The sequence below is a fragment of the Bos javanicus genome, chromosome 5 (assembly GCF_032452875.1).
Source record: "Bos javanicus breed banteng chromosome 5, ARS-OSU_banteng_1.0, whole genome shotgun sequence".
NCBI lineage: Eukaryota > Metazoa > Chordata > Mammalia > Artiodactyla > Bovidae > Bos > Bos javanicus.
Window position 1 is genome coordinate 104,145,683 of NC_083872.1, and position 25,153 is coordinate 104,170,835.

The following is a 25,153-nucleotide window of genomic DNA, read 5'->3' on the forward strand; positions in this document are numbered from 1 at the left end:
GGTGTTGTGTCTGGCTTTGTTGATCTCTTCCATGTTCAGTTTCAACCCTCCTGTCTCCTAGTCACCTTGTGTTTAGTCGCTGAGTTGTGTCCAGCTCTTTGCAACCCCATGAACTCTTTTCCAGGCAAGAATACTGGAGTGGGTTGCCATTTCCTTCTCTAGTCGCCTTACCTTCCCTCTGTCTCCGTGTGCGGCCTTCTTAACTCGTTCAAGCCCAGCACCGCGTGGTCCCGCAGTGGGGCTGTCAGTGCTTCATGAGAAGCAGCAATGCGTGTGGCCAGGCTGGGTTGCGGTTGAGACTGAGGGCGACTGTCCTGCAGGCTTCCTCGCTTTTGAGGGGGTGGCGGGGCACACCTGTAGGTGTCCGACAAGTTTTCTGCCCCTTGTCGCTTGGGCATTTCTTGCCTGGACTGTGGGCAGGAACACTTGGGGTACAGAGCAGGAAGGACCCCGCTCCAGTCTTCAAATGGGAGGAACTCGAGGCAGCAGTTTTCTTCAAAACCTCCAGCCCCAGTTGTTGAGAATTTGAGCCCAGGGAAGAAAATTAGCCTGGAACCTGAGCAGCTCTGGACCAGCTTGAGAAGCTCTAATTTCTCAAGACATTCGCTCCTGCTTGACCTGGCTCAGCAAATGGGTCACCCTGTCCCTCCCGGGAACTCACCAGTGATGGAGAGTGCCTGTGAGAGTCTGAGGGTGGTTTCTGCTTTATAAACATCTGCTGCCCTTGTCAGTTGATAAATCAAAGGTAAAAACAGCACCGGGTCCTCTCTGGGAAGGAGATTTTCCCGTGTCCTTGACAGGCAAACAGATTGAAGCAGGTTTATCCAGACACACAATGGGCAGACGAAGGTGAGCTCGTGAGCAACCAAGCACTGACGTCCTGTTCAGATCAGGTACTAAGTCTTAGTCACCCAGCCACTGACGATGCACTTCCAGGGTCAAAGGAACTAACCAGTGATGAATCCAGAAATCCCAGAAGTCAAACAGGAGAGAATTCATCTCCACCTGGGATGCTAAATTGGAGCTCAAAGCGTCTCCAGTCCTCAACTTCCAGTGTAAACTGTGCCCTGTCCAGGTCGCCCCTAGTTTCTTCCTCTGGGAGTGGAGGAACTGTCATCAATCTCCTGAGGAGGCAGCAGGTGAAAGAGCATGGGAGTGTAGAAGGAGCCCCCAGGCTCCTTGGCTCAGCTCTGCCACCAGCCCAGCCATGTGGCCTTGGGCAAGACCTCCCTTCCCTGGACTGCAGCAGTAGGTGTCCCTTCTCACTCCAACGTCTCAGGCTGCAGCTCAAGCCCAACCTCTCACCCTGGATTCCCGCTCCAGTGCCCACGCTCTTTGGGTGTAGTTCTGAGTGGGGGCTGGAGCAGGCCAAGGGTTGCCCTGGTTTCTATCCAGGTGAGTCATCCAGGGTTTCACAAGCATTGCCGTTTGGGTCCTGGCTTCAAACACACGAATAAATCAATTTTCACCCCTGCTCCCAGCTCCTGGGTGATGACCACCCTGCAAACCCAGCTCATATTTGCAAGCCCTGTGATGGTATTCTTCAGCTAAGATACATGGTGGGAAACTAGGCACTAGCAAAATTGAATGAAATGCCCTAAACCCAGCCCCCTGGCACTTTCCTGACCTGTCTGCCATGGCAGGTGAGGGTCAGGGAGCAGGAAAGCACGCAGGAGGAATGCTGATGTTTCATTTCCAGGTCAGCTCTTTGAAATGGCTCAGTCGCCATGACCCAGCCTCGACCTGCCAGGTGTCCAGAGAATGTGGCCAGACTCACTTGGATGATTTCCTCCACCCGAGAAAATGACAGGGTGGAAGAGTCTGAGACTTGGTGGGAGACTATGAATTAGAGAGAGGGGTGAAATTAGGAGTACAGACCGGCAGGAGCAAGCCTGGGGGAAGAGTCTTCACCTCTCAGAGTTGGTGTCCTGCTTTGTAAAATGGGCCTTTTTCCAGGCCCTATTGGCAGTGGGGACACAGATTCATAGCTCAGAAATATGAGAGTGGGGTGCATGAGCACAGAGGATGCGTTTGACTCTGCGTGAGACAGACACCTGATTTTGCCCCTGTGACCCTGCCCCTGTCCTGCACGTTTGGTCCTCCATCTGGCGGCTCAGACAGTACAGAATCTGTCTGTAGTGCAGGAGACCTGGGTTCAATCTCCGGGTCAGGAAGATTCCCTGGAGAAGGAAATGGCAACTCACTCCAGTATACTTGCCTGGAGAATCCCATGGACAGAGGAGCCTGGTGGGCTACAGTCCAGGGGGTCTCAGAGAGTCAGACACCACTAAACCCCTGGTTTCTCCCAGCATCCAGCCCATTCTCCTCATCTGCTCTGTTACCTGCCACCTGGATCGCGTGCAGGGTCTGAACAATTATCCCTGAGATGTCAGTTTTCTCCAGATGGAGACCAACTAAGTGTCTGAAGGTCTGAGGCTAGGACATCTGGGCACAGGAAGCTGGAGGATGGGAGAGAAACGGGTGTGAGAAAGGGCCATGGAGTGGGGTTGAGTCTCTAAAAGAAGGAGCAGAAATACTGGGGGAAAGGTCAAGGTGACACTGATGTAGGAAATGGTTTGATGAAAGAAAACGGAGCGAGGGCTTCCCTGGTGGCTCAGTGGTAGAGAACCCACCTGACAATGCAGGACACACGTTCGATCCCTAGTCCTGGAAGATCCCACATGCTGCGGATCAAATAAGCCCGTGCACCACAACTTCTGAGCCTGCACTCTAGAGCCCAGAAACCGCAACTACTGAAGCCCAAGCATCCTAGAGCCCTTGTTCCACAACAAGAGTAGCCACTAGGATGAGAAGCCTCCACACTGCAACTGGAGAGTAGCCCCTGATCACCCCATCTAGAGAAAAAAGGCCCTCACAGCGACTAAGACCCAACACAGCCAAAAATAAATAAATGTGTGCTAAGTCATTTCAGTTGTGTCCGACTCTTTGCAATCCCATGGACTGTAGCCTGCCAGGCTCCTCCGTTTATGGGATTCTCCAGGCAAGAATACTGAGGTGGGTTGCCATGCCCTCCTCCAGGGCATATTCCCAACCTGGGGATCGAACCTGTGTCTCTTTCATCTGCATTGGCAGGCAGTTTCTTTACACTAGTGCCATCTGGGAAGCCCTATAAAATTATTTTAAAAGTCGTATCTTTTAAAAAGAAAGAACAAAGTAAACAAAACTAGAGTCTAAGAAAACCACCGCTGAACTTAGCCTAGATTTGGAGTGGGGGCAATTCCCAATTCACAGGGAAGGTGGCACAGATAGATCTTAATTCCAAGCAAAGCCAGTATATGATATAACAGCTCGTGGAGTTGAAAGAGACCTTTGAGATCACCTTCTCTGGATGTTCCCCAAAGTGGCAACTGATCAGAACCACCACCCTAGACTCACTAAAGCAGAATCTCAAGGTTGAAGAGGATTCCAGTGCAGCCTAGCAACAATTACAGATGCCCTCCAAACCCCTGCTTCTGCTTCACTGCTTAAGTAACAGGTGACTTGTTGAACCCCATACAGCTACCTAGCAGAACTCAAGAGCCAGGACTCAAAGTCCAGACAGACACAAACCATACTAACGTGCTGTGCGGCATGATTCCCCGTGGGGGTCCTTTAAATAGAACATTCCTTGACTTTTTTTTTTTAATTTCAAATTTATAACATTTACCCAAGTCAAAGCATAGTGTTTAAAATGATGGATGCCAGTGGCACAGTATGTCTGGTTTATTTGTGCTTTTTTTTCAATATTTTTTAACATACAATAAAATTTCTGTGCATGAATTCTATGAGTTTGAGCACTTGCAGACTTGTGGAAGCGCCACTACTATCAGGATCAAAATAATTCCCTCAAAGGACTTCCCTGGTTGTCCAGTGGTTAAGACTCCAAGCTTCTAGTGCAGGGGCCCTGGGTTCGATCCCTGGTCAGAGAACTAGATCCCACAGGCCGCAACTAAGAGTTCAAAGATCCTGCAGGCTGCAACTAAGACCCGGCACAGTCAAATAAATACATACATAGACATTTCTAAAGAAAGTTCTGTCACCCCAAACCCTCTTCTGCTACTTCTTTATGGCCACCCCCTTCCCCCAATCTTAACCCTTGGCAACCACTGATGTGTTCATCACTGGTACAAATGTACCATTTCCAGAATGTCATATAATGAAATGATACACAGGCATACATTGTTTTATTGTGCTTTGCTTTATTTACTTCGCAGATTCTGTTTTTTGGCATTTTTTTTTTTTAACAAATTAAACATTTGTGGAAGCCCAGCACTGAGCAGGGCCATTGGTACCATTTTTTCCGACATTTTGCTCACTTCATGTCTCTGTGCCATGCTCAGATGCTTCAGTGTGCCCAACTCTTTGCGACTGTAGCCTATGGACTGTAGCCTGCCAGGTGTCTCTGTCCATGGGATTCTCCAGGCAAGAATACTAGAGTGGATTGCCATGCCCTCCTCCAAGGGATCTTCCGGACCCAGGGATGGAACACATGTCCCCTCTGGCTCCTGCATTGCAGGTGGATTCTTTACTGCTGAGCCACTGGAGAAGGTAATTCTGGCAACATCCAAACTTTCTCGTTATCATTATATTTGCAAAGGTGATCTGTGGCCAGTGAGCTTTTTTAAGTCTTTATTGAACTTGTTACAATACTGTTTTTTCTTTATGTTTTGTTTTTTTGGCCAAGAGTCATGTGGGATCTTAGTTCCCCGACCAGGGATCAAACTCGCATCCCCTGCATTGGGAGGTGAAGTTTTAACCCCTGGACCGCCTGGGAAGACCCCGATCAGTGACCTTTGATGTTACTATTGCAAAAAGATTACGACTTGCTGGAGGCCCTGATGATGGTTAGGATTTTTTAGCGATGAAGCATTTTAAATTAAGGATGAAGCATTTCTAAAGTAAGGTATGGAGCATTTTAAAATAAAGCATTTTTAAATTAATTAATTTTTAGACATAATGCCAGTGCACATATAATAGACTATCATATGGTGAAAACATAATTTTTATGTGCACTGGGAAACCAAAAATTCATCTGACTCACTCCGGAACCAAACCAGCAATAAAGGTGTTGCTATGCTATGCAACCTTTGGAGAGTGACTCTTACACTCAGCATAAAGCCTTTAAGAGGCACTCATGTTGTTGTGCATAGTAATAGTTCACTCCTTCCTACTGCCAAGCGCTGTTTCACTGTGTGTTTATGGTTTGTTCATCCATTCATCTGTCAAAGAACATTCCAGTTGTTTCCAGTTTTTGGCAATTATGAATAGAACTGCCATAAAAAATCATGTACACGTGTGTGAACATGTTTTAGTTTCTTTAGGAGTGAAATGGCATGGGATTTCTAGGTCATATGCAAGTGCATATTTAACTTTGTGAGAAAATGCCAAACTGTTCGCAGAGTGGCTGGACCATTTTGCAATCCCAGCAGCCATGTACGAAGAGTTCCAGTTGCTTTGTATCCTTGCCAGTAGCTGGTATTGTCAGTTTCTATTTTATTTTGCCCATTCTATTAGATGTGTGGGCATTCTTTCATGCACAGTGAAACGTTTATAAACATCTCACCATGGTTTTAATTTGTATTTCCCTGGTGATTAATGGTGCTGGACAGCCTTTCATGCACTTGTTTGTCATCATTATAACCTCTTTGATGACATGTCTAAGGCTTTCAGCTCTTTTTTCAAAATTGGGTTATTTTCTTATTGTTGAGTTTCAAGCTTTCCTTATGTATTCTAGTTAGAAGTCTTTTGTTAGATAGGGATTTACAAGTACTGTCTCCCATTCTGTAGTTTTTTTTTCCTCTTTTTGGTGTTGTCTTTTTCAAAGCAAAATTCTAAATTTTGATGAAGTCCAACTTCTCACTTTTTTTTTTCTTTTATGAATCATGATTTTGGTGTCCTATCCAGGGACACTTTGCCGAACTCTTGGTATCTGACTAAGATTTTCTTCTGCTATTTTCTGAAAGTCTTCTGGTTGTACATTTGTATTTACATCTCTCCTTGGTTGCATTTTGGTAACTTATGACTTTCAGAGTTGGTCTGATTCATCAAAGCCGTTGGATTTGTGTGTAGAATTATTTGTAGAGTTCCCTTACTAACCTTTAATCTTTGTGGGGTGTGCAGTGATATCTCCTTTTATTCCTAATATTGGTTATCTGTATTTTCTCTTTTTTTTTCTTTTTGTTCAGTATGGCTAGAGGTTTATCAATTTTATTGATCATTTCAAAGAATCAATGTTTATTTCATTGCTTTTTTTTTTTTTTTTTGGTTTTCATATTCATTATTTCCTGCTCTTGGGTTTTCCTCCTACTTGCCTTTGCTCATCTTTATGTAACTTCTCAAGGTAGAGAGGTACAGATTGTTGACTTTAGACCTTTCTAACGCAAGCATTTGATACTCTAATTTTTCCTGTAATCATTACTTTAGTGATTACACATATTTTTAATATTTTATATTTTTCTTTTTGTTAAGTTCACAATATTTCCTAATTTCTTTTGAGACTACCTTTGGACTCTGGGTTTAGAAGTGTGTTGTTTAATTTCCAAGTGTTTGGCAACTTCCTTTTTATCTGTTACTGATTTCTAGTTTTAATTATATTATGCTCAGAACGTATACTTTGTATGACCTTTTAAATTTGTTAATTTTATGACCCAGGATATAATCTATCTTGGTAAATGCTCTGTGTGCACTTGGGGAAAAAAAAGTGTATTATACTATCTTGTGGGAGTCTTCTAGAAATTTTAATTAGTTCCTGGTATTTGATGGCATCATTCAGTTTTATGAAGTGAAGTTGCTCAGTTGTGTCCGAGTCTTTGCGACCCCATGGACTGTAGCCTACCAGGCTCTGGGATTTCCCAGCAAGAGTACTGGAGTGGGTTGCCCTATACAGCTATATATTCACTGATTTTGTTTCCTTGTTCCATTGATTACTGGGGGAGCAGTTTTGACTTTTTTTTTTGCTGTAACTGTAGACTTGTCCATTTTCTCCTTGATATATATCAGTTTCTGCTTCATGTATTTTGAAGCTCTGTAGTTAGACACAGAGACATTTTGAATTATGTCTTCTTGGAAAACAACTTTTTATCGTTGTTCTTCATCCCTGGTAATTTTCTTTGCTCTAAAGTTCATTTGTCTGATGTTACTACAGTCACTTCATCTTTCTTTTGATTAGTATTTGCATGGTACTTCTTTTACCATCCTTTTACATTTTTTTTTTTTTTACTATTTGTTCGTTTAGTTAGCTGCACTGGGCCTTAATTGCGACATATGGGACCTAGTTCCCTGAACAGGGATTGATGCCAGACAGTGGAAGCGTAAATTCTTAACCACTGGATCACTAGGGAAGGACCTCTTTCTTTATTCTTGACATCTCAAGTCTCTTCTGTTATTTCTCTTCTGTCTCAAGATCACCCTTTAGCATTTCTTTTACAGTAGATCTGATGGTAACAAATTCTCATACTTTTCCTCCACCCAAGAATGTCTTTATTCCACATTCATTCCTGAGTGATATTTTCACTGGATACAGAATTCTGAGTTGACAATGTTCTTTCAGGACTTTAAGCATTGTTCCACTTTATTCTGGCTTCTGTAGCTGCTAATGAGAAATCTTCTGTAATCTGAATCATTGTTTTTCATATATGTTTTTGTATATGAAACGCGTTGTCTTTCTCTGAATGGCCTTAGAGTGTTTTTCTGTCTTTAATTTTCAGCAATTTGATTATGATGTGTCTGGTCATGGATTTCTTTGAGTGTATCCTGTTTGCTCTCACCAAGTTTCTTGAGTCTGTATGTTTATCTTTGAAGAAAGTAGGGAAAACCACTAGATCATTCAGGTATGACCTAAATCAAATCCCTTATGATTATACAGTGGAAGTGACAAATAGATTCAAGGGATTAGATCTGATAGACAGAGTGCCTGAAGAACTATGGACAGAGTTTCATGACATTGTACAGAAGACAGGGATCAAGACCATCAGCAAAAAAAGAAATGCAAAAAGGCAAAATGGTTGTCTGAAGAGGTCTTACAAAAAGCTGTGAAAAGAAGAGAAGCTAAAGGCAAAGGAGAAAAGGAAATATATACACATTTGAATGCAGAGTTCCAAAGAATAGCAAGGAGAGATAAGAAAGCCTTCCTCAGTGATCAGTGCAAAGAAATAGAGGAAAACAGCAGAATGGGAAAGACTAGAGAGCTCTTCAAGAAAATTAGAGATACCAAGGGAACATTTCATGCAAAGATGAGCACAATAAAGGACAGAAATGGTATGAACCTAACAGAAGCAGAAGATATTAAGAAGAGGTGGCAAGAATACACAGAAGAACTGTACAAAAAATATCTTCATGACCCAGATAACCACGATGGTGTGATCATTCATCTAGAGCCAGACATCCTTGAATGCGAAGTCAAGTGGGCCTTAGGAAGCATCACTACAAACAAAGCTAGTGGAGGTGATGGAATTCCAGTTGAGCTATTTCAAATCTTATAATATGATGCTGTGAAAGTGCTGCTGCACTCCATATGCCAGCAAATTTGGAAAACTCGGCAGTGGCCACAGGACTGGAAAAGGTCCGTTTTCATCCCAATCCCAAAGAAAGGCAATGCCAAAGAATGCTCAAACTACCGCACAATTGCATTCATCTCACACGCTAGTAAAGTAATGCTCAAAATTCTCCAAGCCAGGCTTCAACAGTACGTGAACCACGAACTTCCTGGTGTTCAAGCTGGTTTTAGAAAAGGCAGAGGAACCAGAGATCAAATTGCCATCATCCACTGGATTATCAAAAAAGCAAGAGAGTTTCAGAAAAACATCTACTTCTGCTTTACTGACTACGTCAAAGCCTTTTTTGACTGTGTGGATCACAATAAACTGTGGAAAATTCTGAAAGAGATGGGAATACCAGATCACCTGACTTGCCTCTTGAGAAACCTGTATGCAGGTCAGGAAGCAACAGAACTGGACATGAAACAACAGACTGCTTCCAAATAGGGAAAGGAGTATGTCGAGGCTGTATATTGTCACCCTGCTTATTTAACTTATATGCAGAGTACATCATGAGAAACGCTGGACTGGAAGAAGCACAAGCTGGAATCAAGACTGCCAGGAGAAATATCAATAACCTCAGATATGCAGATGACACCACCCTTATGGCAGAAAAGTGAAGAAGAACTAAAGAGCCTCTTGATGAAAGTGAAAGAGGAGAGTGAAAAAGTTGGCTTAAAGCTCAACATTCAGAAAACTAAGATCATGGCATCTGGTCCCATCACTTCATGGCAAATAGATGGGGAAACAATGGAAACAGTGACAGATTTTATTTTTGGCAGCTCCAAAATCACTGCAGATGGTGACTGCAGCCATGAAATTAAAAGACGCTTACTCCTTTAAAGAAGAATTATGACCAACCTAGACAGCATATTAAAAAGCAGAGACATTACTTTGCCAACAAAGATCTATCTAGTCAAAACTATGGTTTTTCCAGTAGTCATGTATGGATGTGAGAGTTGGACTATAAAGAAAGCTGAGCACCAAAGAATTGATGCTTTTGAACTGTAGTGTTGAAGAAGACTCTTTAGAGTCCCTTGGACAGCAAGGACAACCAACCAGTGAATCCTAAAGGAAATCAATCCTGAATATTCACTGGAAGGACTGATGCTGAAGCTGAAACTCCAATACTTTAGCCACGTGATGCAAAAATCTGACTCATTTGCAAAGACCCTGATGCTGGGAAAGATTGAAGGCTGGAGGGGAAGGGGACGACAGAAGATGAGATGATTGGATGGCATCACCGACTTGTTGGACATGAGTTTGAGTAAACTCCAGGAGTTGGTTGTGGACAGTGAGGCCTGGCTGTAGTCCATGGGGTCGCAAAGAGTCAGACACGACTGAGCGACTGAACTGAAGTGAACTGATGTTTATCTTTTGCCAAATTTGGGACATTTTTAGCTATGATTTCTTTTTTTTTCTTTATATATTTTATTGAACTATAGTTGACTCACAATGTTTCAGGTGCACAGCAACGTGGTTCAGTTATACATATACACATATTATTTTTTAAATTATTTTCCATTCTAATAATTTTTCTGTTCTGTATTTTTCGCCTCGCCTTCTGAGAATCTGTTGACAGAAATGTTAAACCTTTTAATATTGTTCGACAGGCCCTGAGGCTCTGGTAATTTTTTTGTTGTTTTTATTTTTTATCTCTTTTTATCTGTTGTTTAGATTTCATAATTTTTTTTTTTTGGCTGTGCCACTCAGCTTGTGGGATCTTTGTTCCCTGATCAGGGATTGAACCCAGGCCCTGGCAGTGAAAGCTCAAGTCTTAACCACTGGACCACTAGTGAATTCCCCAAAATTGCATAATTTGTATTGATCTACCTTCAAACTCACGCTTTTGTCTGTTATCTTCATTCTGCTATTAAAACCTATCCAGCAAAGATTTTATTTTGGTTATTCCTATCTTTCAGTTCTAAAATCTCCATTTACTTCTTTGTAGCTTTTACTTCTCTGCTGAAACTTTCTATTAATATATTTTCATTTGTTTCAAGAGCATTCTCCCTTTCTTTTTCCAATATAGTTATACTAACTGTTTTGCAGTCTTTGCCTTCCAAAAACTCTGTCATCTTTGTCTTTTCCTAGAGAGCTCTTTGTATGCTGAGTAATTTCAGATCATACCCTGAAAGATGGAATACAGTTTCAAGACTCTGGGTCTTATGAAAATACTAAAGAGAATATCTTCTGTTTCAGCAAGTGATCGACCAGGTTAGAGTCAGGCAGCAACCTGCCTTTTTTTGCACTGTGGTTCCAATGTCAATTTAATTTTCAGTTTGCAGTGCTATTCGGATCAGTCCTACACGTGTGCCACCCAGTGGCCAGTCAGACCTGGACCGTGGCCCATCCTATAGCTCAGCTCACAAGGCTTCAGGTAAGCTGTTCAGGGTCAGATTCATGCTTGCACAGTTCAGAGGTGAGCCCAGGAGTTTGCACAGAGCTATCTGGGCTGCTCTCTTGATTTCTCTTTCTGTGATCTCCTGGTACTTTCTGGTTCTCTGGAGCTTCTCTTTCCAATCCTCTGGCCCAAAAGTCAGAGTTTTAGTTTCTCTGCTCTGCTGGACATTTTTTGTTTTTTAACATTTATTTGGCTGAGCCATGTCTTAGTTGTGGCACTTGGATCTTTAGTTGCTGTCCAGGGACCAAATTTCGGCCCTTCTGTTTTGGGGGTCTTAGCCACTGGACCACCAGGGAAGTCCCTCTGCTGGACATTTCTCACTATGTGTCTGGGTCAAGCAATAAGAGAAGAGAGAAAGGAAAAAGAAGGGCAGATTCGCTCCACATTTTTGTGCCCAGAGCTCCAGTGGTCAGAGAGAAGGGTTTTCCTTCCCAGAGTTTTCAGTGTCTGCCCAGCCACCGTTGCCGTCACCGTGCTGCTGTGGCGACCGCCACCCTGGTGTCCTGTGGGGCTGGAGGGGAGAGGGGAAAGAAAGAGGGGACTTCCCCCCACTGCCAGAGCCCCCTAGACCTGCAGCAGAGGGCTCCAAGGGGAGCCTTTCAGCTCACACCAGATGTGCACTTCTAGGTTTGGGCTGCCTTTGGGTTCATTCCAGGTGATACTGGAGGGGTGGGGGGAAAGGAAAACTCACCACTGCTTTACTGGAACTTTGAATTCTGGTGTCTTTCTCCCAGCTACCATTTACTTCTTGGTTGCTTGTTTGCTTTTTGGGTTTTTCTGGTTGCACTGTGTGGTTTACAGGATCCCAGTTCCCAGGGATCGAACCCCAGGCTCTCAGCAGGGAAAGTGCATGGGTCGAAATCTCTGGACCACCAGGGACGTCCCTGCTTTGTTTACTGTTCACCACAGATCTCAGATAACTGCTCTGTGTGTTCTGTCCAGGACTGTCAGAGAGACAGGGTGGGGTGAGCCTACTCCATTTACAATCTATGTGACCCTAGGCAGGTTAAGATGACTTTTCTGTACCACATCCGTCATCTTTAGAAGCGGATGGTAGTGATATTAACCTCAGAAGTTTGTTGTATTAAATGAGTTTATATCCATAAGGCACTAAGAGTGCTTGATCACAGTAAGTGCTTAATAAATATTACTAACAGTACTTAATAATAAATAATATTTTTCATTAGCAATTATCATAGAAAGATTAGAAAATAGAGATGGGCAAAAAGATGAAAGTCACCCAAAATCCCAATGCCCAGAAGTATAATATATGCATCCTGATTTGTATTATTTCAGATTTTTCAGTCAAGATATATTTATTAATTGACTGGACACATGAACAATTAGTAGAAGCATAGAACTGTATTCCCTGTCCTGTTCCCCAAATGATACATTTCGCTTTAGGGAGCCAAAGCAGGTCACAGGAAGAAAACTTTCAAGCTCTCGGCCTTCTTCCCACAATTCCTCCCACTCAGAATGCTCATCCTCCCCTTTCTTTATCAGGTTCACTGCTACTTGGGTATCTAGTTTCAATTTAAAGGTCACATCCTCTTAGGAGGCTTCCCTGACCCCAGATGAGAAGTAGATTCTCTGGTAAGGGCTTTCGTGTCACCCTATACTTCTTAGTACTTACCACGCACTTAATTATGTAACCATACAGTTAAGAATCTCAGAGGACAGACAAGTTCTGTACTCAAGAGTTTCACATTTGCTCATTTTTCTCTCCCAAAATGAGCAGGATGGTCCCCCTGGCCTCCCCATCCATCCTCCAAGGCGCTATGGTTGAAGCCTGTTCGGCTGATCCAAGGTGGCACTAATCTGGGCAAGTCTGCTTACATAAATGGGCCACCACAGCTCCGAGCTGAGTCAATGAGCAGTGAAGTCCCATTTTCCAGTCCAACCGCAGAGATCCGAATTCAGTAGGAACCGGGGTGCGAGTGGGGTCCAGCAATATGCATTTTCAAAAGCTGCCCTGATGATTCTGATGCTGATGGACCAAAAAAACTGCTTGTGGTAGGACACCTCCGACACGCCTTCCAAAGATCCTTGCCTTCCAACCATCACTAGGCTGGACCTGGTGACTGGTAAATGACGGGATGTTTCCTCCCCAGTTAGGTTACAGAAGACTGGGCTTTCACCTTGCTGAGGTGGTCTCTGGCTCTTGCTCTGATGAAGGGGGCAGCCTCTGACCTATAGTCAGCCAAGGAGGGAGGACCTCAGCCTGACCACCCAGAGGTAGGGAATCCTGCTGACAATCACTGGCTATGCCCGGAAGTCAGTCCCACCCACTGGAACCCTGAGCTGAGACACCCTCAGTCACACCCTGCGGTAGCCTTGGAAGGGACCCTGAAAACTCAGCAGAAAACTGTAGTGCTGAGTTGTGCAGATTTCTGGGCCGTAGAAACCGAGATAATAACCATGTGTTGGTTTAAGCCGCTAGGTTTCAGGGTAATTTGTTATACAGCAGCAGAGCACTCACTCACTGCCTAGACACGCCCCTCTGAACTACTGTCTCTCCACCCATGCTGGAAGACGCACCTAAGCAGAGAACTTCTCACTTCTCTCTCTTTTTTTGTTTTGTTACCACAAATAATATCTTTTATTTGTCACCATTAAGAGTCTGCATTTTAAACCGATTCTTGGACTGGTGGCTCGTATCCATCAGCTCGTTCAACTTTGGCACCTGCCTCATCCCCAGTAGCTTTTCCAGAACTACTACCTTCACCATGTAGCTCCATGAGTTTTCCCAATTCAAATTTGGGCTTCTTCAGCATTTTTACTTTTCTAACGAAGACATCATGGAGCGGATAAATAGATTGGCAAGCCTTTTCTATGTCTTTTCCAATGCTATCTGGAATCAATTTATTGACCACCTCTTTCATTTGTCTGCACCTCTCAGGTCATGATTTCCATCATCTTCTTGCGGATCTGGCGCACCTGCTGGTGCTGGGCGTAAGAGGTCTTCCGAATCTGATTGTTGCACTTTTTAGTAAAACCCACACAGAACAGACGAAGCAAGTAACCGTCGGTCGTCTTGACATCAACGTGAGCTTCAATCATGGTCTGCCATCTTTTGACCATGGAGCACATTTTGTCACGGGTAAGACCCACACCATGAAAATTAGTCAGGCAGTTTTTGCCCTGAACATCCTCAGTAATTAGCTTGAATTTTCTAAATGCTACTTCATCATTCTGCAGATCAGCAAGCCTCACTTCAAAAACACGACCTTTGAGGCCATCAGATGTGATTTCGATTCCTTGAGTTCTTGTGACCAATGTTTTCCCAATATTCCTTATATTGAACATAGCTGGTGCTTTCACATCATACCAATCTTTTTTAGAAAATGGGTCAACCACTTTCTTCTTGGCTCCCTTTTGGCCTCCTTTCGTAAGGCGCTTGTTCTTGCCGACCGCCATGGTGCTGCTCAGAGAGCCAAAAAGGCTCACTTCTCTTTAATACGATCTCATCAAATACGGGCTTCCCAGGTGGTGCCAGTGGTAAAGCATCTGTCTGCCAATGCAGGTACATGCAAGGCACATGCAAGGCACATGGGTTTGAGAAGAGGAATCTGGGAGACCTGGGTCAGGAAGATCCCTTGGAGAAGGAAATAGCAAACCACTCCAGTATTCCTGCCTGGAGAATCCCATGGACAGAGGAGCCTGGTGGGCTACAGTCCATGGGGTCAGAAAGAGTTGGACACGACTGAGCACGCATGCACATCAAATACTGACTAGAGACACTGTCTTTGCTTTTTGCGTAGAAAGGTGCATCCCAGTCCAAACGCACTTTTTATGTCCAGAGACTTTGGCTTAACCTTCTAAGAGTTACCTGTTTCATGTGTGTGAACTCTGAATTCGCACGAATGCAAGTTCTCTTTCTCCTCCTATCACAGTGGCCCAGCCCTAAGCTCCTCTAGCTAGGGTTGCCATCGATTTGGGATCATCGTCTGAGAAAGTACAAGTGATGAGAATTTTCGGCTGGAAGAATTTTCCTGGAACCCTAGGCTTTGTTATACATGGAATCCCTAATGTGCTAAGTCACTTCAGTCCTGTCTGACTCTGTGATCCTGTGGATTGTATCCCACCAGGCTTCTCTGTCCGTAGGATTCTCCAGGTGAGAATACTGGAGTGGGCTGCCATTTCCATCTCCAGGGGATCTTCCTAACCCAGGGATTGAACCTGCATCTCTTGCATCTCCTGCATTGGCAGGCAGGTTCTTTACCACTAGTGCCACGTGGGAATCCGTAAATCCTGAACCAATTCCATGGTCAAAACAGTCCACAATAATTCACTCCCCCATCTCCAAGCCTTGGGAGGCAAATGCCCTGTCTTTGTAAGTCAAAGACAAATTTCATTTGCATGTCCTTGAGGCTGTGAATGGCCCTTTCTCCCTCTGGGTATAGGACCTGGCAGTCCAAGACCACCCACATCAGACCCTGGAGCCATTCACTGAAGGTTGGAACTGCAGGGATCAGGGCAGTTATGGAGTCAAAGCTGGAGGCAGCTTACAGGAAAACAAGATATTAAAGTTCAAGGAAAAAGTGCGGTATGGGCAGAGGGAGGGGACACAGCCTCGAAGCACCAGGAGTTAGCGACTTCTACAGAAATGGACAGTGTGGGAGGACAGAGGGATTTATTTCAAAGGTAAAGATTTGAATCAAGATGCAAAAGTCTCAATAGGCTCCAATACTTTGGCTACCTGATGTGAAGAGCCAACTCACTGGATAAGTTTACCCTAATGCCGGGAAATATTGAGGATAGGAGAAGGGGGAAACAGAGGATGAAACTGTTGGATGGCCTCATTGACTCAGTGGATATGAATTTGAACAAACTCTGGGAGATTGTGAAGGACAGGGGAGCTTGGTGTGCTACAGGGCATGGGGTTAGAGAGTCAACTTAGCGGCTGAACAAGAAGCTAGTCTAGACCAAAGCTAAAATGAGAGGCCGAGAGTCAACTGAGAAGACAGGGCTCACTGGACTGGTCTCAGGAAGTCTCCACTGCCCCTCAAGACAACAGACTCACCTAGCCCACTTTTAACCAAACACTCAGGATCCACCCCTACTTCCAATTCTATTTCAACTGATACTTTAAGACCAGTAAACAATGGTCTCCCCCTAGAGGACAGCACAAGCTAGGGAAAGCGGCTCGGTCAACACTGGGACCCTCAGGAGGCGACTGCCTCTCATGCAAGTGGGAGACCAACTGTCCCTTACACTAGAGCACCCCAAGTTTAGGGTGTGCACAGCAGTGCACTGAGCCAAGGGGAGCAAACCCACACCTCTCGAATGCCCTGCCATGGACAGGTGACAGGCGTCCAACTACGGCTTCTTACTGAGACCTGAGAGTCCCGTATGATTTGTTTTCGTTTATTTCTGGCTGTGCCGGGTCTTCACTGTTGCTCAGGCTTTTTGGGGGTTACTCTAGTTGTGGTGTGTGGGCTCCTCATTGCGGTGGCTTCTCTTGTTGTGGAGCACGGGCTCTAGGGTGCACAGGCTTCGGTAGTTGTGGCACGTGGGCTCAGCAGTTGCAGCTCCCAGGCTCTAGAGCATGGAGTCGGTAGCTGTGGTGCACGGGCTTAGCTGCTCTGCGGCCTGTGGGATCTGCCCAATCAGGGACTGAACCTGTGTCTCCCGCATTGGCAGGCGGGTTCTCTACCACTGAGCCACCAGGGAAGCCCTCCTGTGGTTTTGATGCAAAAATTGAAGTTTACTATCAACTCTTCCCCTACAATCCTATGAGGTGGAGGTAAACAGGCTGAACTCAGAGTTCCCCGAGAGCAGGGACAGTGACCACCATTTTGCATCTCCAGCTGCGCACACGCTGGTGCCCAGCAAGCGCCCTCGGCTCCTGAATGAACGCCAACATACTGAGCAATCTGTTCAAAGTTCAACGGCCTAGGATCTAGGTCTCCAGGCACCCACTGGGCTTCGGCATAGTATTTGGTTCTCCTGTTTTTCTGGCACTTCGCTTTAGAGTGAGCTGGGAAAGAGCCTTCTGTGCGTCCACAAATACCAAAGACAGAAGACACCCCCTGCAGGGCTGGTGAGATAGTTTGTAGATAGACTTCTCATAGATTTATTTGTGTGTCATGTTATATATAGATATATGTATATATACTCTTTTTATACAATCTATATCCCCTCCCGTTCCCCACCAAACTCACAAGAGGAAGTATAAATCCTTCCAGGATGGCCGTCAGGCTTTCGAGGACAGCCAGGGCCAAGAAAGAACCATCTCATGACAGCTTGAGAACAGCTGTCTTGAGGCTCTGGGGTCACTGGAGCAGCAGTGCTCCCAGGACCTGACGTGGGGAGAGATGGGAATGGCTGCAGAGGGACAAGATTCTAGGCTGCGAGTGTCCAGCGACTCCTAGAATGGCAGGCTGGCTCCCAGAGCTCTCGGCATGGGAATAAAAGTGGGAGCCCTATGGCTCTTTGGATGCTGCCTGAACAGGCTGGGGGGTGGGGGCAGGCGGGGAGAGGCATGCAAGGCGTGGGCGGCAGGAAAGGAACTTGGGGGTCTTACGCTGGGGACAGTGGTGTGTAGTGAATGGGGGCAGATGCTGGGTCCTAAAGAAACAGGGCAAAGAGCATGGCGGGGAAGAGGAGGGGACAAGGGAACACGTAAGAAAGTCATGTGAAACAAAAAGTACCAACAAAACCATGACTTGTACTTCCCTCCTCCCTGGAGAAGGTGTGGCCTATGCTTGGGGGTGGGGGAGCAGGCATGGGAGCCGGCAGGGCTAGGGGTCAGGAACCTAGATTATCAGCTGGCCAGGGGCACAGGAAGGCTGAGGACTCCTATGGGCGGGTGGTGGGCAGTGAGCACCCCACATCCCGAGAAGAAATGACAGTCCTTTCAGTTCGACTTGGACCAAATCTTGGCGCTCCCTCGGAGCCTGGCAAGGAGGAAAGAGAGACAGAGGGGGCTGTAGGGAACCGCTAGGCACTGCACCCCCCAATTCCTGACCCCCACCAGCTTCTGAAGGGATGAGGGAGGCAGGAGCAGGCAGCCTGGACTGGAGTGGCCCCACGCCCGCTCACCCCTTGCCCTTGGAGGCCTTTTTGCTGGGCTGGCGCTGGTTGGGGCCCGGGGCCGGCTCCCTCAGCTCAGTCAGGTGCTGCTCGGGGTCCTGAGATGTGGCCGCGGCCGCCGCGGCTGTTGTAACCTTAATGGTTTTCTTCAGGTTGGCGACCTACCCAGAGGAAAGGAATGGGGGGAAACAAGGAAGGTTCCAGACCCTGACTGTCCCTGCCCACCTGGTCTGTCTCCACCACCGCCGTCCAAACCCCTCTGCCCGGGACAAGTGGCCCGGGCCAGAGGAGGAGCTGGGTTCAGCCAGCTGGCCCCCCAACCGCTCACCTCACTCTCGATCTGCTGCTTCAAGCCCAGCTGCTGCTCCTTGTGCTGGTTGGCCCGGCTCACCTGCTCCTCAATGCCTGACAGGACCACCTCGCAGCCCACACACCTGTGGGAATTGGCGGGGAGGAGGTCAGCGTGGGAGGGCGTTGACCACAGATTCACGAGGAAAAGACTCAGGGAGACCCCTCAGTCCTGGTGTCGGGAACCCTGTCTGAGCTAGAAGCTTCGCCAGGGCACGTAGAGACCGCCTATGACAAAATTCCCAGGACAGAAGGACACTCAGGGAGGAAGAGGGAGGAGACAGGCAGTGCCTGGAGTGATGTGCAAGACGGGAAAGGGAAAGTGTTAGCTGCTCAGTCATGTCCGAGTCTTTGCGACCCTATGGACTGTAGCCCACCAGGCTCCTCTGTCCATGGGATTCTCCAGGCAAGAATACTGTAGTGGGTTGCCATGCCCTTCTCCAGGGGATCTTCTCAACCCAGGGACTGAACCCAGGTCTCCTGTATTGCAGACAGGTTCTTTACCTTCCTTGGAAGCCCCCCCAAAATGGGAGTAGGAGCTAAAACAGAAACAGGGTGGCAAAGGTTACAGAGGAAAAAAGGAAGGAACGTTAACAAACCGAAGTCACACAAGAACACAAAGAAAACAGACGTGGGAGAGGCCAGTGGCCTGTGGACAGTGCTGGTCACAGAGCGGGGGAGCTGCATCCAGCCTGAGACGGGTGACCCACCCCCCAGGGGACCACGACTCAAGGTTACCACCCCCTCCCACACCAGGTACTCCAGGCATGCTTCTCCCTCCGGCCCCTACCCCTCCTTCCCCTACCCCTCCTTCCCTTTCAAACTCACATCCTCTGCCCTGCCCAGCCCTCCTCCCTCTCCAAAGCACCCCTCCCTTCCTGGGGTCTCACCACTCCTGCAGGGTCCGGGCGATGGCGCTGAGGTCCTGGCGCTGGATGTCCCGCCCGATGCTGTAGTCGACCTCCAGCCGCTGGTGGCGCTGGTCCAGGGAGCCGCGCAGCACGTCGGCGTACACGGCCTCGATGACCAGGTCTTCTAGCTGCCTCACGTTGCGCAGGGCCAGCGCCTCCAGCAGCACTGCATAGGGGATACACTGGGGCCCCAGGGCGGCGGGGTCTGTGTGGGGCCGCAGCAGAGCGGGCTTCCAAGACGCCCTTCTCTCCGTCCCCCTGCCCACCCTCCACTCCTACTCCTAATCGCCTCCTCTAAGAGGCTGGTTCTAAGGCAACATAAATTAACAAGTATCCCCACCTGAGAAATAACAGGATGAGAATCTTAAATAAAAGACATACGCCCCCTTGGACTTCCCAGGTGGCGCTAGTGGCAAAGAACCCGCCTGACATCACGGGAGGATGTGGTGTGGGGGAGGTCTGGAGCTACTCCATCTACTTCCAAAGAGGCATCTCACAGGAGTCAGCCTGATTTAAGTAAAACCATAAGCATGATGGAGAGTGACGTAACACCTGGGAGATGCAGATGGGTGGGGGGATAGTCAAAAACAGGACCCAACAGGTAATACAAATGTGTAACACTTCTGGGTTATAGATTTCTTTCTTTTTGGTCACATTGTACACCTTGCAGGATCTTAGGGGAGGAGGGGGCTGTTGAAGGACACAGCCAGCAGCATCTGTGTTGCTATTCTGAATCCAAAGGCAAAAGGTGTTTTACTTAGAACCTGAGTTGGTTGAAAAGCAAAAAAGAAAACTAGCAGAATCATATTCAGCCCCAAAGGCCGAGGGTAATGGAGTTCAGATGTGGGCCCTGGATCGTTGTAGGAGGCAAGAAGAAGCAACACGGTGACCGTTCCCTTCCGATGGACCCCCGAGAAGGGACATACAGAAAGGTGTTCTGTGACTCAGGACCCGATAGGGACTGTCACTCACCTTGACTTTGGCAGCTAAGGTGACGACCGATAGGTGTCGAAGCTTATTCTTCTGAGCCTCTGTGAGTGGGGGAAGATTCCGGGCTTCGGCTAGAAAAAAATAAAGTGTAGGAAATCCTGATTTGCACTTTTGTGGGAAGTCCTAGCCTCCTTCCTTTTTTTTTTTGAGTTTTCCATGCCAATTCAGGTCTTGACCCTGACCCTGTGTACCCAAGGGATCTAAGTCAGGTACCCCAGGAATGTCTTATAAGTCCCTCTGTAAATTGCCCTTCTCCCACCTCCAGTCTCCAGAGCTCCAACCCCTCCGGTTACCTAAGTAGTCAGCGTACGTCCCGTAAGCAAACACTGTGAGCAGCCGGAACGTGGAAGCGAAGTCGCTCTCAGCCAGCTGTGGAAACATGAGGGGAGAGAAGCGGTGACAGGAAGGGCCTCTCTCCCCACCCTCCAGACTCTGCCTGTTTGAACCCCAATCTCCGGGCCCAGCTTTCCCCTCCAACATTAGCTCTCCCAGCTCACCGAAAGGAATTCTCTGCCTCTCTGATTCTCCCCAAGGAAGCCTCATTTTCACCTCCAGGCCTTTGTTGATTCTGTCCCCCAGACCCACAATACCCTCTTCCTCCATCTGCCTCCCAATTCCTACCCTAAAGTCAGAGTTAAAAACTTCCGTAGTGTTTAGTTACCTAACACATCTCACACACACGCACACCTCCCGGACATTACAAACTGTGTTGTTTCATCCTTAGAGTATATGTAGTATTTCTGAATTTGAATACCCTTAGGAGTCTGTTGTACTCCCCAATTCACCAAGGACTTCCGCCTTGGCCTCACTCCCGTGACAGCTGCAGGATATGGGCCGGCATTGGGAGGTGCCTCTGCTTCAGACTGGTCTCAGCTGGCAGCGTGCATCACCCAAGCCAGTCCACCCAGACCTCCTCTCCTCCTACCACTGATCACCCACTTAGTCCATCAAAGCCCACCTGATGCTGTTACCTAACAATGTCTTTCTTTTCAACAAGATTACAGACCTGGTTTCTCCCACTCAGATCTAGCAGAAATGTGCATGTACTTGGCTCTGCTAATAAACACTTGCTAAATAAGTGATTTATACATGGATATCCATTCACCTTATCTCCGCAACTGGACTGTACGTTTCAGAAGGGGAGCCCTGTGGCTTGTACTTTCCTGGTATTCCCAGGACTAGAAGAGTGCTAAACAGGCACCCAAAACCTACCTCTCCTCCTTCCCCTTGATTCTCTTTGATTCCACTGCAGAGGAAAGCAGGGAAAGAAGGCGGCCAGTTTTCTTTGGACAAGAAGGATCCCAAAAGGTTAACTGCATTGACTCAATCACTGGCCCTCAAAAAATTTACTCAGAGTTCACCCACCTACCACCATCATAGTATCTCAGAACTTTGGCTGGTGCCATACATCTTGGTAATCTACTCACTCTGGACTTTAAACTCTTAACTCTATCACTTCTGTGTGAACAGTTCTCTCCCCTGTGTTCCTAGCATATTATTGTGTGTCTTGAAGAAAAAGATACCTTCTACCTTAGCTAACTTAAGTGAATTTACCGGTCATGACAATTTCACATTCATTCCTTCTATTTGTACCAGACTTTACACTTTCACATAATCTCACCTGATTTCTACCACACTGAGGGGCAGTAACAGGTCCATTTTGTTTTGTTTTTTGTGGCCATACCATGTGGCATGTGGGATCTCAGTTTCCCCACCTGGGATCAAACCTCCATCCCCTGCACTGGAAGGTGGAGTCTTAACCACTGAACTGCCAGGGAAGCCCCCATGTCCAGTTTTTAAAAAGAAAATGTAGGTCCTAAAATAAAAGTGACCTGATTAAGGTAACAGGCTTCCCTGGTGGCTCAGACAGTAAAAAATCTGCCTGCAATGCAGGAGACCAGGGGTTGATCCCTTCCTGGGGAAGATCCCCTGGAGTAGGAAATGGCAACCTACGCCAGTATCCTTGCCTGGAGAATCCCATGAACAGAGGAGCCTGATGGGCTACAGTCCATGGGGTCACAACGAGTCAGATACAACTGAGCAACTAACACACACTACAATCAAGGTAATATGATTATTAAGAGCTATAACATTGATGGAGACAGGCTGAAATCAGTTCTCCTATTCTCAATCACAAGCTCTTATTCAGCTGAATGGTTATCGGGTTGCAAAACGAGCCCTGTCCACCCATTCTTAGTCTTCAGCCCCAGGCCTCCTTGGGAGCTATCCAGGTCAGGAACCCACCTCTCTAACATTAGGCATATCCAGCAGTTCCCCAAACACGTAGACACCAGGGGCCTCCAGCACCTGGTGGATGAGTGTGGCCAGCGCTGCCCCCTTGGCGGACTTGGCCAGGAGCAGAAACTGCTCCTGGTTCTGCCCTGTCACCTTGACCTCCGCACTCATGTTGGCGCTGAGCTGGGGGGACCTGGGCTCGGGAAGTCTGGAGCTGCAAGGAAAGAGGATGGGAAGCTGGAGGTTTCTGAACTGGGGAAGCTGGAAAGCACAAGGCCTAGGGGCTGGATTGCAGAGGCACTGAGCCACTTTGTAACCACAGTGTAACCTTCGTATCTTAGGAATCCTAAGATCAGCCACTTCGATGGCACCCTGGCTGATACAGCGGTGTCACGCCCACCTCCCCCATGCCTGAGCCTATGCCCAAATCCCACCACGTGCACCCCATGGAACTCCAAGGCACAAGTCTCAGTGGGGGAAGGGATGTCACATAGTGTCCACCCCAAAGACGACGCTCCCCGAAATATCCACTGTGCCCCGCAGGTGCCCCACACCACGTGACCTCACCCTAGCGATCCTTTCACGTGGCTCCGCCCCCTCCCTTAAAGAGGCCGCCGAGGGACCGTGGGCTCCCGCCGGCTACCCCGTCGTACTCTGGGTCAGACTCTGCGGGCCGCTACCTGGAAGCTCCGTCTTCCAGCGCACCGGGCGGGGCCACCGCTCCGTCACCTCCGGCAGCTGTTCTCAGCTTTTCCTGCCACCTCCCTGCAGGGTCACTCTGGCCCCTAAACTCTATGGCTGGCTTCCGGCCGTACTTCCGCTCTTATGGGGCGGATTTCTTGCGCGACATGCCCCGCCCTCGCCTCTGACTGCTGAAGCTCCCGAGAGCGACGCAGGCATTCTGCTCTCTCATTGGCTGTTGAGGAAAGACTGATGGGCGACTTCTTTCCTGCTCTGTTTCAATAAAACTTTATTGTTGGTCGGGTACTAGACGCTAAATGAGGAGGGGGTTCCTAGTCTCAGGCGGGTCCGGTCTTGTTCAGAGTTGTCTAAGCTGCCTGCCGAATAGCTCGGAGAAGGAAATGGCAACCCACTCCAGTACTCTTGCCTGGAGAATCCAATGGACGGAGGAGCCTGGTAGGCTGCAGTCCATGGGGTCTCACAGAGTCGGACACGACTGAAGCGATTTAGCAGTAGCAGCAGCAGCCTAATAGCTCGACTTCTGGCTTCATGGGGTGCTTGAGGTGAGAGGAAAGCTGTGATCGGAAGAGAGGGTCAGAAAGAAAAAAGGAAGGTAGGATGAAGAGAAGAAGAGGACATCAGTAATAGACGTCCAGTAGCAGAGATCACCTGGGTATAGCAACCACTCTTTTTTTTTTGGAGGAGCAAGAGAAAAAAGTGGAAACAATAAAGGAGATAGTAATAACTACCATGTATTGAATATTCCCTGGTGGCTCAATGGTAAAGAATCTACCTTGCAATGCAGGAGACTCCGGTTTGATCCCTTGGTTGAGAAGATCCCCTGAAGAAGGAAATGGCAACCCACTCCAGTATTCTTGCCTAGGAAATCCCATGGACAGAGGAGCCTGACAGACTAGTCCATGGGGTCGCAAAAGAGTCTTAGCAACTAACAACAAATTGAATATTTACTATTGATCAGACATCTTTTAAAATTAAAATTGTATCCCACTGAATCCTTGTAACAGCGTCCCCATTGTGACTCCAGGACACCATCTTATCATGATTACAACATGTGTTTATAGATGCTTTTCTGTAATATTGACTCTTTTACTTCCTGGGGAAGGAAAACAAAAAAAACCTAAGAGGAGGGAAAGCATATATTGTTACTCTCACTCTACAGCTTAGAAAAACTGAGGCTCATAAAAATTGATTTTACGTGGAACCTATGTGTTTTCAAACCTGGATTTTCAAAACCCATGTGTTTTCAAATCTTTCCAATTCACCATGATACTTTAGGTGAAAAAAATAAACAACTAACATTTCTATAGTGTTCTGTATTTCATACTGGCCTTGCAGAAGGTCAAATGAGAGAGTTAATGATGTCTTGGAGCTTTCCGGTGAGGCACTGAGCTAATAGTTTACTTATTCATTTGATACTTAAAACAATTCATTATTGTTTCTCTTTTCCAAATGGAAAAACAGGCCTCGGGGAGTTAAGTAAACAAGGAAAAGGGAGAAGGAGATGAAAAAGAATAAGGAGGAAGAGGCAGGGGAGGAGAAAGAATAAATGAGTTGATACCTCAAAGTGAGAAGCAATCAAAGGCATAAGAAACCATCCAAAGTTTGGAGGAACCAAATAATTATTCGATCTAACCATATCTATTAATATTTGGAAAGGAAAAAGAGAAATATGAGGAAAGAATGAGAAATGAGACAATATATGTTCTATTATGTGCCATGTCTTTAGTTGTTCAATGTTTTAAAGACTATATTTTTAGAACAGTTTTAGGTTTACAATAAAATTGAGAGGAAGGTACAGAGGTTTGCCATATAGCCCTTGAGCCTACACGTGCATAATCTCTTTATTAACATCAGTCTAGGGACTTCCCTGGTAGTCCAGTGCTTGAGACTCCATGCTCCCACTGCAGGGAGCATGAGATCATCCCTGATTGGGAAGCTAAGATCCTACATGCTGCGCAGCATGGTCAAAATTTTACCTAAGGGTTGACTCTTGG

The 25,153-nt window shown here is 46.8% G+C and overlaps 1 protein-coding gene and 1 pseudogene across 2 annotated transcripts; both read right to left on the minus strand.

Annotated features, from left to right (window-relative positions):
* Window positions 1-12,219: 12,219 nt before the first annotated feature.
* Window positions 12,220-14,370, minus strand: LOC133248241 (small ribosomal subunit protein eS1-like; annotated as a pseudogene).
* Window positions 14,371-16,987: 2,617 nt separating this feature from the next.
* COPS7A (COP9 signalosome subunit 7A) lies at window positions 16,988-23,265 on the minus strand. 2 transcript variants are annotated; one of them, XM_061418089.1, is made up of 8 exons: window positions 23,138-23,265; window positions 22,467-22,671; window positions 20,516-20,591; window positions 20,205-20,293; window positions 19,212-19,414; window positions 18,302-18,407; window positions 17,983-18,134; window positions 16,988-17,837 (listed from the first exon to the last, which is right to left on the minus strand). In XM_061418089.1, the coding sequence occupies exons 2-8, from the start codon at window positions 22,626-22,628 to the stop codon at window positions 17,798-17,800; spliced, it is 828 nt and encodes a 275-aa protein (XP_061274073.1). In that variant the 5' UTR covers window positions 22,629-22,671; window positions 23,138-23,265; the 3' UTR covers window positions 16,988-17,797. The 2 variants fall into 2 exon arrangements, with proteins under 2 accessions (XP_061274073.1, XP_061274074.1); XM_061418090.1 differs by lacking the exon at window positions 23,138-23,265 and adding an exon at window positions 23,025-23,131.
* Window positions 23,266-25,153: the final 1,888 nt, after the last annotated feature.

Excerpts from the sequence above, each read along its gene's own strand:
- COPS7A (XM_061418089.1), bottom strand. The coding sequence starts at position 22,628 with ATGAGTGCGGAGGTCAAGGTGACAGGGCAGAACCAGGAGCAGTTTCTG. Across the intron at positions 18,135-18,301 it reads AGCAGCAGATCGAGAGTGAG|GTCGCCAACCTGAAGAAAAC; the intron begins GTGAGCGGTTGG and ends TCCTCTGGGTAG. Across the intron at positions 17,838-17,982 it reads AAGGCCTCCAAGGGCAAGGG|GCTCCGAGGGAGCGCCAAGA; the intron begins GTGAGCGGGCGT and ends CCTCCTTGCCAG.